Below are 15,496 nucleotides of genomic sequence, written 5' to 3'. Positions count from 1 at the left end.
TGAGCAAAGCTGCGAAAATTTGTGTGAAGGAACACGTACAGCCAAAATGCTCTCCTCCTTCTAAATGTATACATTTCTCTGGTTGTCAGCTATGCAGACATAGCTTCTGCAGCCCTGTAAGACAGCTTCAGGAAAACTGGAAATGTAATTTTTTAATGAGAATGATCTGCTGGCTCAATGTAAGCATGTATTATCCCTGCATTCACTGTTCTGCTGGAGGGGTTTGATAATAGAGCAGGGTCTGATTCTTTGTGGTCTTTTCTATCCCTGTGTAGCACAGTTGTTTTGCTGCTATTTGCAGTGCTGTAAATTACTCACTGTTAAGTATTATTAAGGAATGAATCTTAGCACTTTAGTTTTTCAGAGATTGTCTTTGGCTAATTTCCATGGCATCCCTGCGAGGTGTTAATGACTCACTGCCTCTCTGTTCACAAATAGTGCTGTGTTCATCTATTCTTTGAGTAGCTTAAGAGCAATTAGTCTGTGGGACTGCCTGTTTCCTCTGTAGCATGCTCCTTCTGCAGCAGGGCTAAGTGTCCCTTGAAAACACAGAGGAACTTAAGCGAGGGCCAGGTTGTGTGTGCTACAGGATCCGTGTGCTCTGGCGCTGCTGCAGAGCTGCACAGCTGCTGGGCATGCACTCGGGAACACTGAGCTTTTGGAGGGGAAAATGTGTCTCTGGCTTGGTTGGTTTAGAGGTGGGGAATCTTTTAGGTATATTTTAGGTGTAGAATTGTCAGAGATGTCAGTGCTCCTGGCACTTCTACTGTCTGTGGGCTTCTGGTAGCAGGTAAGCATGTTTGTGCTTTTGGAGAATCATTCCGTTGTCAATAGAACTGATCTAAATAGTCAGAAGAAGTAATGCATTTCACCAAGTTTGGCCTGTTGACAAATTGTGAAAAAAGATTTTGTTGATTTGTTTGGATTGGCTCAACAAGTATTAACACATAAACACAGATATCTTTGGAGACATGAATTATTTATAGCAAATGTTCGAAAGGTCTGAAAATCAATTTTCTTTTGGGAATGTGTGACTGGCCACACGAGTGACATGGTATTCTCTCATCCCTGATCTTGTTAGCATTTTAATTGCTTATTCCATCTGATGCTAGTTTTGATTCTTGGTGAGGTCCCAGTAGTGGTATCTCAGTCCATTCTCAGAGTATTCATCGCTACAAAGCTTATTTTATGGGAGAGCTTGTGAATAAGGAGGTATGATCCAGCCAAGTGTCAGCCTGGTTTTGTTATTTGTGCTGCTGGCTGATAGATGCTTATGTACTTTGAGCTCAAGCCTTCAAATCAATTATCTCCCAGCAAACAAATTCAAGTATGAATTCAGTACAAAGTTGCCCATTTTGATTGCTGTTATACTGTATACGTACATATATATATATATGTACATATGTATCCATTTCCTCCACTGACCAGGTAGAATGGTTACGGAAGAGATGTGTTAGGCACTTTATTTTGAAAATCAATACATGACTTGTTCTCCAAACACATCCATTGCATGCTGTGCTAAGTTTAGGCCAGACAATGAGCAAAGCAGCTGCAAGCAACATCAAGAAAACTGTTTTGTGCCAAAAAAGGAAGGAAAGTGCAAAGCCCAAGGATGAGCAGGACAACCATGCAGCTTAATGAGTGGCTCTGTAGGTCCTGTAAGGTGGTGGATTATAAGACATTGACAGAATTTTGTACTAGCAGAAAGTAACTGAGGAGATCAGTAGGGTGATGGACAGCACTAGAAAGGGAAGCTAAAAGTGCCTGCTGCCTCTGGTTCTCAGGAATGAGAAGAAAACGGCTCCGTATGTGTTCATACACGGGGGCGTGGGTTTGTGGTGCTTCAGTCAAGTCAGAGCGACACAGAGAGGGATGGGGCTACTGAAAGCAGATGTACAGGGAATGTTAATGCCTGTTGTTCTAACAGAAGTATTCCTAACATGCACATTGGCTTGGCCCAGCTTGCCACACTACTGGATCTGTTGTGGGGGTTTACCGTGGTGCACAACCAGTATGTCCTTCCAGAGACTTCCCTGTACGCGTTGAATAGTGAAGCAAGAATACGCTATTGTGGTGACTCAGGACTGCAGATGCTTCATGGGGAACCTTGACAATGCCCTCTCCCTGCTTCGCTTTCTGACATGTCTGTCTGCAATGTCAAAATCTTAAAAATAAAACCTACCATTTTTGAATATCTAAAGAAATAAACGAGGTTGTCTTCAGACAATGATCTCTATTAAAAATAACCTTCATTAAGCCTACTGTGAATATTTACTTGATTGAAATATTTTTTCTGGTGGAATAAAAGGTTTGTTGTTCTCAACCTAGCAAAGAATTTCTAAAATGACTATAAAATTACATTCCAGGAAAAGGAGCAAAACCAAATAATTATTGGGGAAACATTTCAATTTTCTTACCAAACAATTTAAAATCTAAATGAAAAGCAACACCTTACTGACTTATATTAAGGCTGGTATTGATTATGCACTTACAAAGAAACAAAATAGTTCATTTTGGGGAGTAATTTTGAAGGTATGTGCCATTTTCAATACTTTAAGTAAGGCATCTTTCTGGTGCCATCAAATAGAAATTATAAACAAGTATAAACATTGGGCTGAGTGCCCATCTTGTCTGTCATCAGTGCTCCAGACTAACTGCATGCTTTTTTCAGTGCCTGAAAATCGCTGCTTCACAGGTATGTTGATGTATTACATTTGTGTGTACACAACTGATGAAAATCTCTGCAGTTCAGAATAAACTCAAATCTTTCCCAGCAGCATTTCCTAAGCCTCAAAGTTATTCTATCTTCTTTGGTTTAGACTTAATTATTTTATACTTGAGTTATAATACTATTGAAAGCTTTATATTTATACTATAGGCCATTGTTTTGACACTATGAACATGTTTTTATTCATCAAATCTAAACAACAGAAGGCTTTTGAAACTTGATATTGTGAGGTTTGTTTTTTTTTTGGTATTTAACACCTTTTCAGTCAAGAGCAAAATCTTATATCATGAGTTTCTGCAGAATGAAAACTACTTACTGGACTTCTGATAACTTTCAGTTCTTTGAACGGGAGGTGCTACAAACAGTGAAAACACTGCTTTTGTTGATGACATAGGTCTGAGGAAATGATTTTGGCAGGTAAAGAAGAGCCTTAATCCTAGCTTAGCTTGTCTTTCTATTCATTTAATACTTCTAACTATCCATCAAAGCAGAGATTCAAATGCCAGAACTGTTCTTTCTCTTCAGTAAACCGAAACAAAATACCATATTTGGGGAAATCTGTTAATAATTTCTAGAACACGATTCTCTAGAGAGAACTATTATCATAATAAAAGATCATTTAACTCTAAGAGTGCAACAGTTGCAATCTGACAAATGGACGCCTTTAGAAAACTGCTGCGTTATTTTGCTTTGGACTCTCTGTAGTCTTAACCAGTTTGTTTAGACAGACTGCTATGGCGGTCAGTGGCAGAAGCTGGTTTCACCCATGACAGGATAAAATTTATTTTCAAAAACACTGATAGGCATTTCTCTAAAGTCTGCATCATAAAAGATATAAAAACTATGTTGATGTCAAAAATTTGCAAGTTCACGCCTTGGTCTTATGCTCATGGAAAATAACGGCAAAGCTCTCATTAACCTTGGTGCTGACAGCCCAAGTTGTTTCCTTTTATAACCTCCAAGTATTTTGGTAAGATTAATTGATCAATCCTCCCAGCAACATGTGGGGCAGATGTTAATCTTGGTGTTAGAGATTAGCACTGAGGTGAAGCCATTCCTTCAGGTTTTGCATTGATTAGGCACTGAAGATGGACGGTGCTGGGTTTCTGTCTTTTGATCTAATCACCAAGAAATACCCTTCTCCTTTTCTTGACAAATGATTTTGAAAGATATCTTACAAGCTTAGATCAACCAAATATTGTGAATTAAATGTGTTTGGCTTACATATTATAGAAATATGTTGGGTATAATCAGCATGCGAGCTCACTGGACACACACAGTATTTGAACAATGTGCTCCGGCTTTACTGAACCTGTGCTACCTTTCAATCTACAGCTGTCATTTGGCCAACCCTCTCCCTCCAGTAACTTACAGCTTTCAATTTCTAGCGTGCAATTTTGTTCATCCAGAGGGTATCTGCGTAGATCCATCATGCAAGCTGCTGTTGTCGTGATCCTGTAAGAGGAGAGTTACAAAAAACCCAATGAGATTTGAAATCACGCTTTACTTGTTTGAGAAGGCAAAATTTTCTACAGTGGCTTTTCTGTTTATTGAAATACAGAACGGTTATGTACGTGGATTTCTGGCATACAGGCTCTATGTAGCTTGTAAAGTATGATTAAATAATTTATACAGCACAATATAAAGAATGAGAGCATGTGCTGTATGTTGTAGAGCAGGATTTTGACAGAAAAATCTATGTGCAAAGGTGTACAGCATTTTGAAGAACATTTAATGAGATTTCTGCTTGTAAATCTTATTTTCAATGTTCTTAATTCATCTATCTTCAAATTGTTTTGCAAATTGTTTTATTTTAAACTCATCCTCCTTATAGCTTTCTTTTTTCATTTTGTTGTCACCTACTGCTGTTTTAATTTTGTCTGATAGGTGTATGCATTTTTCTCCATGCTGTGAAAATATTGGTAATAACTGATGCATTATTTTTGTGGTTTCATAATCAGTTTAACATTAGCTATGATAATTGAACATCCCCTCTTAAAAATGACATGATGCAATCAAAAACTTGTGAAATGTGATGTGCGTTGGTTGCCTAAGGAACGTTGAGAATAGCTACAAAGTAGGCTGGACCTTCCAGATCCTTGCTCCTTCTAGAGGGCATGTGAGATGACATTCAGTCCCTGAGTGTATTTCCACAGCCTCAGCCTGTTTGCAAGGCTGTTCCTTTCCGTTTGTTAGACTACATCACAGGGCATCTAAGCAAATGCTTGCTGATAAGCCTGTGACACTTGGGAGGAAGGTTAAATGACTTTATGAGGACAAGGGTAAAATTTTAGCTTCTTTTAATGATCCCTTTAAGAAAGACAGTCAAAGTGCGTTAGCACCTGCATTTGCCTTTTTTGTTGTTGTTGTTGTTGATAGGTCAGTTCTTAAATGCTTATAAAACTTCTGAAGTTGTGAATGGGCAAACTTGGCTTGTGATTTCATTGGTCTCTCTCTCTTCCTCTCTCCAACAACTTCTACCTGAGAAAGACAGATAACCTCTTTTCTTGATCTGGATTTGGTCCTGTTGTTCCAGTTCCATGCTAATTAATGCCACAGGAATACATCTGGAGATTTTACTTTTGATGTGCTGAAAGTCAAGCATACTTACATGCTGTATTGGGGTGATAATTTTTTGCTGTCACAGAACTGACAGAATTAAAAAAAAAAAATCCACAGTCTTCATTAATATGACATGCTTCAAATTATCCTAAGTCTACAAAATCCATCTGTCTATCTGTGTATAAAGACCATCTAGGAAGTGCTGTTATGAGAACCAGCCCACAAAACTACTTTATAATACTGTGTAAAGTACCACGGAAATGACATATTTATGCTTTTCCTCAGGCTGATTTTTGTCACATTAAATTGAATTGCATGTGTTTTCACACATTTTGCACTTGTTATAGAAAAGTTCAAGGACTTCAACAGATGTAGGACCTCATTTAGTTTCGTGTTGTACCAAACATACATTACTGAGTGGCATTGAGAAGACACACGGTAATAATTTGTTAGACTCCTAGTTAATAATGTTTAAGATCACATTAAAGGATATACTAACTTTAGTCACAGTTAAATGCTTTGTAATGAAGGTTTCATAGGCTGATGTTTTGTTCCCAATGAATAAATCAGCCTTTATGATAATTGAGGTCACCTCTATCAACCAGATTTATTTAAATGTGTACAGAATTAGAAGTTGACATAGTACTTCCACAGAGCTATGGTGGCCAGAGTTACTGTGATGCTGACTTCTGCAGTTCTGCACATCCTACATTGGCCACATAAGTAGTAGCAATTTGTTATTCTTAATAACATCAATACAAATTATTTGTAAGAGGGAACGGGCAGGTGGCAGCTACTGGACGCTCCTCCTTGAAGAGATGGGAGGCACCAACCTGACAATGCAATGTGATGCCTCCTAAACTATAGAGGTGCTTAAACTATATAGGGAATCTCAGGTTTCCTTGAAAATAGCTACTTGTAATTGCAATAGGAGTGCTTCAGGATCCAGCAACATTTACTACCTGTAGTTCACAAATCTACCTTTCAGGCATGTCTTTCTCCCTCATGATATATCTCAGCTGTGTAAAATTTTTAATGGCCTTGTGCTCTGGATAACCACAGATCATGTTTAAGGAGATAAATTAAACCAAGACGCAATGGCTGTATCAGTTAAAAAAAAATAAAATCTTTTCTCATAACTAGAGCAAAATCCCAAACCTGTTATTGGCCATGTTCTCTCAGTGCAGGAAGTAACTGATGGCTTGCACATGAACCAGAAGCTTAAAAATTAAGACATTCAAATGCAGAATACAAGGGTGCAATGGCAGGAAGGAAATGCAATAATCTGAAGACTGCCCTGTCTTTAGCTGCAATAAATCTGTGTTCAAGAGGATTAGTCCTGAAAATCCCTGGGCACAAGCAGTTTGTGGCAATGGCGCAATATCATGAGGCTCTGTAAAAGTTTACGTGGAGGCCTAATCCTACACTTCAAGCAGACCTATTTATATCTTAGAATAGGATACAGAGTAGGATTACCATTCTTAAAATATGTTTTAAGTTCCAGTGTCGGGGCTAAAGTTTTTGTTTGTACATTGTCTTTTACTCTACCAGCCTTGCATTATTTAGATTCTTTTGAATAAAAACAATAAAAATGGGATTATGCAAAGAAGACAAGCAGTTAGGTGGAGATATATCATTATGCTGCTGTGGCTTGGGGTTCAAGTTATTTAATCCACCGCTTAGCTTTTATTTTGATGTCTGATTCTCTGAATACCACAGTCTTGTTGTACAATCAAATTATTTTTTGCCAGAAATAAAATTATATGAAAGAAAATACTGATGTCCAGTATTTGCAAAACTGACTTCCTTAAGTAATACTATTGGAGTTTTCCCTGCAGGGCAGCAGGTCTTGTAGGAGCAAATAGTAAAGCTTAATATTTTGGTTTAAGTCATCAGTGAGCAGTGAAAATAAGTTCACAATGAGTGTGAGAAGTAAAGTTATGGTTCAGTACTTAGAACATTTCAGCAGAATGCTGTCAAAGAGGTGTTACTCAGTTCTTGAAGAAGAAATAGAAGCAACATTTAAAGACAGCAATGACAACTAAATGTGGAGATGATCAGAGCTAAACAATGCAAATTCTGTCATGAAATGTTTCCTCCATTTGGAGAACAGGTATCAAATTTTAATATGTTCGTTCTTTTTCTCTCAGTCAACAGAGCATAAATTATAAATGTATATGAAGATATGAACTGGGATGAACTCATTTTTTTTTTCCTTAAACGCAAAATAAAATCTTCAAATAAAATGTAGAATAACCACACCTCTCTTAATCACTGCAGAGCTGGGGGTCTAGTACACACTGGAAGGAGACTTTCATATCCCAGGTAAAACATCATTTTTATTAGATAAGTGTTATTTAACTTCACTGGTATCAGGGAACTTAATCCCAAAGCAACTGTTTGACATCAGAACCCAGTCCCATATCCCTGATATAACTGGCCTATTTTCTCTGGAACTTGGAAGAATATTGATGTTTAAGATCTAATGGAATGTCTCATAGGGAGAGTTATTGATGGAAGAAAACAATGTACATTTGAAGGCAGAAAAAATGTACATTTAATAATGTATTCTACATAATGTAGTGTGTACTTGGGAAACCTGTGTTCAACAGGCTGTGTATTGTTTGTCTGGTCAAATTCTATTCAAAAAGAAGTTATGATTATTAGTAAAATTGGGAGGGGCTGACAGGTTATTAAATAATAATGCTTTCACAGATCTTATTAGAAGTTGAGAGAAAATGTGAATATTGGGTCCTGAGCCAGACGAAGTAAAAAAAAAAAAAATTAGATACTTTACTTTAGATATGAGTACATTAACATTTTTTTAGAATGGAAAATCATTATAATTTGGCTTCCCCCCAGATCCTTCCTCCAAAATCAGTAGGAAATGTATCTTTGACTCTGGGGAGGTAGGCTGTGAACTGCTAGTTCCCTGCTTTAGACTACATACTTTTAGGTAACAGTCAAGTTTATAGGAAAAGCTTTTGTATGGATTTAGGTTAGCAAGTGCTACACACATTTTCTTTTAATCTTGCTCAGAGAAACAGAGTTGCATAAACATAAAAAAATAAAGAGCATCTTGAGGAAGATGTGTACAGAGAGATACACAGCTCAAAGAGTTACAGCTGTAAGCAGCTAAGAACAGCATCTAGCATGAGAAGGACCCAAAAACCTTTATTTAAGTGACCTGTTCTACTAAAGTGACACAAAGATGAGGCCAGGAAAAATGAGTCAAACTACTGGCTTTCTAATGTGTTTTATTGATACCCTGAACTGGTAAGTGTTTGCTTGATTTGCTTCTCCTTCATCTTTGTTTTTTGTTGAGAAAAAAAAATTAAAATATGGATTAAAATTCAGAAAAAAGTGAAAATGGTTTTTAAATGTGGAAATCCTATGGTGTGACCCCTTACAGGTTGTACCTATCTTTTAAATTTTTTAAAAAAATTTTTTTAAATGATGAAAGGCTGTTTGCTGGAGAAGGTAATTTCTGGTCTTCCTTTAAGGATCCCACATTCAAAAAATTATTGAAGCACTTTGAAGCTTATGGGTTTTCTGATGAGGGGTTGTGATCATGACGCTGCGATCTATAGGACAGCACTGTGTGCTGCCTAAGAACTGCCTGTGACAAGCAGGTGGCCTGGGTATTTCACCACCAATGCCACCTTGAGCACTGGGCTGCTGCATGCTGGCCCCTCCACTGTGTTGGCAGAGCTGCCTGAGAGACAGTGGTGTCACCTGAAACACTGGGGCTAAACATCCAGTTTTGCACAAGGAAATGGTATTCGCAGTCTAAAAGAAGTCTCCTGTTCACAGCATGTCTCTGTGAGCAGTTGTGCTGCAGAGTCAAAGAGGGGGTGTGCTGCAGAGATGGGGGTCCAGCAAAGAGCTGCCTCCTGGACAGCAGGATCTCCTTTAGCTGGCGCTGCTGCCAACCCCTTTGTGAACCTCCAGTCCCACCTGCCATTCCTCCTTAAAAACAGATCTCTTACTGAACTCTGTAAATCCAGAGTGAGAGCTGCTGCTTAGTATGTATGTATGCGGGTGGGCCAGACTGTGGCATGTCAGGTGTCAACTTAATGGGATGGATTAATTACACTCCTTCACTGCCAGCATCACGTTCTCTGCAGGTTTATTCAGTGATCCCCATCAAAACCTAGCATTGCACTGTCATGCTCAGCATATTTAAAAATTTTATTTGGGCTAGCAGCTGGTTGATTTGAAGGCAAGTTTGAGAGTCAGTAAAAGAAAGCCAAGTATATTACAAACACTAGCTCAATGGATTTTAATTGTTCTAACAATGAACCAGATCTTTAAATGTAGAGACCTGCAAAGTGCCTAACACTATAAAGCACAACCTAACACAATAACATACACATGAGGAGGTGTTTTAACCTTTCAAGGTGTCTGATTCCTGGGAGGAGTCAGAATTTCTTATACTATACTGTTTATGCATTCTGGCCAACTCTTTATATTTTGTTCACATAGAACATGGACTTCTACAGCCAGTGTCAAGCAGAAGTGTCTCAAAGGTTAGAGAATCTTTAACTTGGGTATTGTAGGCATTAAAATATTTTTGGGAAGAGAATTTCAGTTGTCTTGGGAGCTACACCTTGGCACTCAAAGTAATTGTCAGTAAATTAATCGTTGTTTTGCTTAAAGAAGCAAACCCTTGCTGAATAGTCTGATTTTTACCTGCCAGAACTCTGCTTCAGAGAACAGCTACATAGTACTATCACAAAGCAGGCATGGCATGAGGAGATTACCCAAAATGGGGACAAATAGGCTTGCAAGCTTCTGCCTTCCCCAGGAGTAGAGTCTGAAGCTTGGAGGTAGTGGTGGGAGCAGGAGGCAGTGGGGAAAGGAGAGCTCTGATGTGGATGAGTTGGGGGAGAGAGGTAGTGGGAGAAAAGGTCTGCAAGAAAATATTGTGCTTTGACTGAATTAGAAACTTCTAAAATAAAAAACTTAAGCCAGATATGTACTTTTTATAGATAATATATTTTCCTGTTCAATACAATCTATCAGAAATAATTTAGAGCAGAGTGAAGATTAATGACTTGCTTGTAAAGATCTAGGAATAGCAAAAGTCACTAAAATATTACAGTGTCACTTTTTACATATTAGTAAAAAGCTCTCTTTGTTTGTAAGCCAAATTTCAGTGCAATAAGACTTGTACAGCACAGCCTTAAAACCATGAAAATAAATTTTATAATATAAATCCCAAGAGAACTATAACTATACCAGGGCAAACAAGACACTTTCATAAAAAGTGCCTGAGAATTGGAGCTGAAATTTACAGCAAAGTGTAATTTAGTTTGACAGCGCAAGAATGTTGCAAGCCAAACAGAAAGGGAGAGTGATCCAGATGGGAAGTGCTTAGCATAAAGGAAGGTCCAAGAGGGAAGTAAAGTCAGATAACTGGTTTTCAAGCTAGTTTTAATTAAAAAAATATGGTGCTAAATCTCTAACTTTTTCAGTATCTCTTCACAAACCTCCTAAAATTGACTAAATGCAAGAAAAGCAAGATTACTACTGAAATTCTTTGTCACAGGTAATATTGAGAAACTGAAGTATCCTGCTCAGGAGGGAACAAGAAGTTTGCTAGATGGCAGCAGTGATGTCCATGTCATTTGGTATCTTAATATTTTAGGTTGTTCATTTTGTTGTTGTTTTTTATTCCAAAATAAAAGCAAACCAGACACCCAGATACATATTGTGAGTGCATGAAAGAAAAGCACACACATATTCAGATGCCTCCCCTTCTTTGGCAGAGGAGGAATCTAGTCAACAATCTTCCATATGCAGTCTGTGAATGGAAGGCTGGGTATAGAAGGCTTCAGGATGTGCATGGTCAAAATAACCAGTAAAAACCAAATTGTTTCTGGCGTCAGACATCATATTCACACATCGCTATCTAGCTTCCTTGTTACCGAGGAAGATCTTCCTGGGTTTTGGAAGAAGGGCTAGGGCTGGAAGAGAGGCCCGTCATTTCTCTGTAGGTGCTGTGCGGCACTCCAGGAGCTGTGACTTCTCCTGTAGCTTCTACATGTCAATATTACCCATATCAGTGCATCTCAAACAGAAACCTGCAATCAGGGGGAGAAATGCAGAGGAAATGTGCAGAAACAAGGATGAAAACAATTTCTTGCTTTCATATTTCTTGCCTTCTTCTGATGCCTGGCCTGTTGGATTTTTCAAGACGGGGAAGTCCACTCCTTTTCCAGTGGTTGTAGTGTTAACTGTGCACTGGAAAAATGGGCCAAAACAGTGGCTTCGGTACTAAACAAACTTGACTGAGAGATGTAGAGATCTGGTGGGTTTAAATGATGAGAAATTAGATGTTATACGCTTTCACAGGTGGCATGGAAGTTCTTTGATAGTTGGGAAGCAGAATCCTTTATTGATCTTGCCAAACACAAGTGGGAAACAGCGTGATTTTGAATGTGGCATATCCTCTGAGCCTCTGTTACCCAGTTTCTACTAGTAAAACCACAGGTTGTCAGACCTGCCTGTTGGTTCACAACACCTGTGTGGGCCAGCAGAAAGGGCAGGGCTCTGAGAGAATAACTGGGAGCACCTGGGGAGGTACTTGCTCCTTTTTGTTGGTTGTGTTTGGTTCAATGCTTAGCTGCTTCTGGAACCGTGAACTGGGTGGGGAGCTGCCTTGGAAGAAAATAGTGGAGAATATGAGTGAATGCTAAAATTCTGTGTTGGTGTGATGTGTGTGTTTGGTTTCTTGACTTGAGGATTTCATCACTTTGTGGTCCAACATTGTTTGAAACTACAGTCTCTGCTCCTGGAAGAGTGCAACAAAAAGGGAAAGCAGCATTTTCTATAGGAGTTCTGTAGAGAAAAGAGAGAAAGGTAAGAGGAACCTTGATGCAAAGAAAAAGAGGCTTCTACTTGAATTTGTGGTTATTTTTAGGGTCACACTCATGTATAATGAGCTCACCTACAAAATCTATTAATGACAAGTATCACCCAGGAGAGATCACAATAGCAGCAGTAAATGGCTTCCTACAGCATGACAAGCTCTATGCTTGTAACTAACTGCAAGACCTAATACTCATTAAAATGTACTTTTACCACTTAAAGAAAATAAATTATAAAGCTTTTACAGAGCACTGAAGTGATTCTTACTATGAAGTGTGACTGTTTTCCTGTGTTCTCCTACCCTGACCAGCCAGTAAGCACACCTAATTATTTCCAGATAGGTAGCTGAATGTGAAAACCAATAATTCCAGTCAGTGAATCTGGCAGAGTAATTATGTCTTGATACGTATATTGTGAGGAAACTCAAGTGCATCTGAACAAGCTGAGCTGCTGCAGTTAATTGACCATGGGTAGTGACTAATTTCATTTGAGAATTCTAAGTAGACTGAAAATCTTGCACTAGGACCTTAATGAGAGGATCTTCGCTTTTGCCAAAATATTGACCCTGCTGGCAGTGTAAAGCGTGAATAAAGAAATTACATTGCTTTTTTGCACATCCCTGACTTGTGAGGAATGCTTACATGATTTTTGTGTAGAAAACTGATTGATGATCATTCCCTAGTAATGGATCTTAATTGGAAAACAAGATAAACAAGAGAAGAAATGAATGTCTGCATTGTGTGTGGCCCAAGACTGATTCTGTGAAAGTGAATTTGTTTAAGGCATGTATTATTTAAAAGAAACTTCTATTTAAAACAGCTTATTAATTCTCATAACTTTTTGAATGAGCATAAATTAATTATAACACTGAAATAAACTTGGGATAGTAGAATGTTTCTGTTATTCCAGTATAGATTTTTGTAGTTCTTATGCCTTATTTTTCTTTCTGAGTTGTGCTGTTGAGTTAGTTAAAACAAAGGAATAAAAATTGTAGCTTTCTATCCATTTTAATTAGAAAACAAGATTTGGGATACAGTGGGAAAGGAAGGATCTTTGGGTTGTTGTTTCTACTACTGCAAGTACTTCCTCATGATATTTATTTCATAAGCTGATCAATGTGTATCTTAAAATACAAGTAGTAGGGCAAACTGTTAAATAGGAAACTTTTGGCGGACCACATCTTTCTGATAGTTAGCCCTCTAAATTCCAGCCTGAATTGATTTATTGCTGGTGTGTACCCCTTTGTCTTTGGGACAATACTGTCCTATGGCTTACACAGCACTTTTCCCTAACATTGTTTTTCCCCTTTCTTGACAACAAGCACAAGTTCTACCAGTACTTCTTTTCCTGTGTGAAACAAAATTCTCCATCCTTGTTAAGCAGACATACATCCTTTCCCAGCTGCAGCAGCACTGAATGAAGAAGTTACCATCTTCTAATTTATCATACTTCCCTGGAAATTAAAATCTATTATTATCTACCAGCAGAGCTACTGATGTGAAAACACTTTGAATAGTCATCTCTGTGATTGTCTTGTTGACTGATAGTTATATTGGGTAAGTTGGTTAAATTGGGTATGGTGGTAACTAGCTCATCGTATATGAAATAGATGCAGAACAGTTCAGCAAAGCAACCTTAGCAAGCATCTATAAGAGAGCTATAGTCTCTGGCAGATAATTGGTGATGGATAACTTGGAGTAGACTAGGGGACACCTTCTTAAACCAGCACAGTGTGGATTAGGAGAGAATGTATGTCTACAAATGTGGGCTCCTCTGTGTGAATGTTTTATCTGAGCTTGTCCTTGTCGCCCAGTTCTTCAGCTGGGCTTGTGTAAAACGGAGCAGGTTAACAAGCCTAGTGAGTGAGCACCTTAGTTATACTTAGGGCATTTAGTTTCTCCTGACTGCCAACACTGAGTCATATGCAGATTTCATCTGAGTGGGTCACATCTTTGAAAAGAAAATTGTGCTAGGGCTGGCTGATGAGGTATTTTTATTCTGAGATCTGCTAACTAAACCCAATATTGATAACTTTAAATTGGTAAGGGGTGCACATTTTGTGTTTGAATGCCTTGGGGTGGGTAGATGGGAAAGTATTTTCACTCTTTTTGTTTTTCAGTAGTATTAGTTGTTTTACAAGGTGGGTAGCAGTTTTGTGTACCAAAAATTTCTTATGGAGAAGAAAAAGATACAGAAATTATAAGCGGTTTGGGAGCAGAATATGTTTGTTTATTTAACTTTATTTATATTTTAATAAGGGCGATACCAACTTGCTCTAATGTTGTTTTGTCTTGTGTTTTTTGGCTTTAGACTTCATTTATATTAAAAATGTAATTTCTGCTTACTGTTAAACAATGATACTGTTAGTGCTCTCTTATATTCACTGAATGCCATGTGCAGCAATGATCCAGCAGACTGTGTAGCATCCTGAATGCACAACATCTGTCACTGCTGCTTTGTGAACTGAACATCCCTCATAAACAGAACGCAGACTTGCTAGAAATAGTGTTATTTCAAGAACTGTATGCTCCATAATTTAAAGGAGTGTGTACATCCTATAGATAATATACTTGTATAAATGCCTTACCCAAGATATCTGTGAAGACCTTATTTTGCCTGTTTGCTGCATTTCCCACCCGCTTCCCATTCCAAACCATATGCATTGCTTTTAAAAGTTTTGCGGGTTATCTAAATTAGGCATTCAAAATCTACTAGCTATTCAGACTTTTCCTTGGCACAGAACATTTTCCAAATGGAGGGAATACAAGACAGCCAGAGATGGGCACCTGTTCAGGTAGGATGGTAAATGGCTCAACTAAGTACTTGAAGTTCAGGTTGTCCACTCCATGCATCGTTATGCAGTATACACATACTCTTCGATACTTAGCATTTATAGACCTGACAGGCTGTAATTAAAACTGTGCCAATTTGTATCTGAAATCCAATAAAAGGTATGAATAGTAACTGATGGTACCTTTTTACATATTTATTTTGACTGTAGATGTACTTGCACAGGAATGCTGGCTAGAGAACACGTTCACGAAAACCATGAAGGCTATCTGTGTTCTGAATGGTGGTGCAAATACATTCAACAAGATTGCATGCACTTGTAGAATATGAGGAAGCTGGATGTTACGTGTATGTGAGGACATATTAGTGATTTGCTTTTCCAGCAGAGAGACTCAAAGCCTTGATGAAAGAAACAAAATGAGTGTGTTTACAAACCAAAGCCATGAGCTGAACGAGGTCAAGTCTTGCCTTCCTCAGTTCCTTAAACATCAGGACAGATAATATTAATGTACTTTTGAGAGTTTCCTGGCTCAGGCTGTGGTG

General features: G+C 38.2%; 1 protein-coding gene across 6 annotated transcripts in view; it reads right to left on the bottom strand.

Moving 5' to 3' along the window:
• GABRB1 (gamma-aminobutyric acid type A receptor subunit beta1) overlaps positions 1 to 15,496 on the bottom strand; it is a 126,248-nt gene that overhangs the window by 31,853 nt on the left and 78,899 nt on the right. For all 6 annotated transcript variants that reach the window (XR_010472197.1, XR_010472198.1, XR_010472196.1 and 3 more), the window contains exon 5: positions 4,101 to 4,183. Coding sequence is in view for 3 of the 6 variants with exons in the window: in XM_065060817.1 (XP_064916889.1) it covers positions 4,101 to 4,183 (83 nt within the window). In the remaining 3 variants the exon portion in view is untranslated. The remainder of the gene's footprint in view (positions 1 to 4,100; positions 4,184 to 15,496) is intronic.

Source organism: Columba livia, chromosome 4 (genome assembly GCF_036013475.1).
Source record: "Columba livia isolate bColLiv1 breed racing homer chromosome 4, bColLiv1.pat.W.v2, whole genome shotgun sequence".
Taxonomy (NCBI): domain Eukaryota; kingdom Metazoa; phylum Chordata; class Aves; order Columbiformes; family Columbidae; genus Columba; species Columba livia.
Note: the sequence above shows the minus strand (reverse complement) of the source record. Positions and strands in the feature narration are given on the sequence as shown.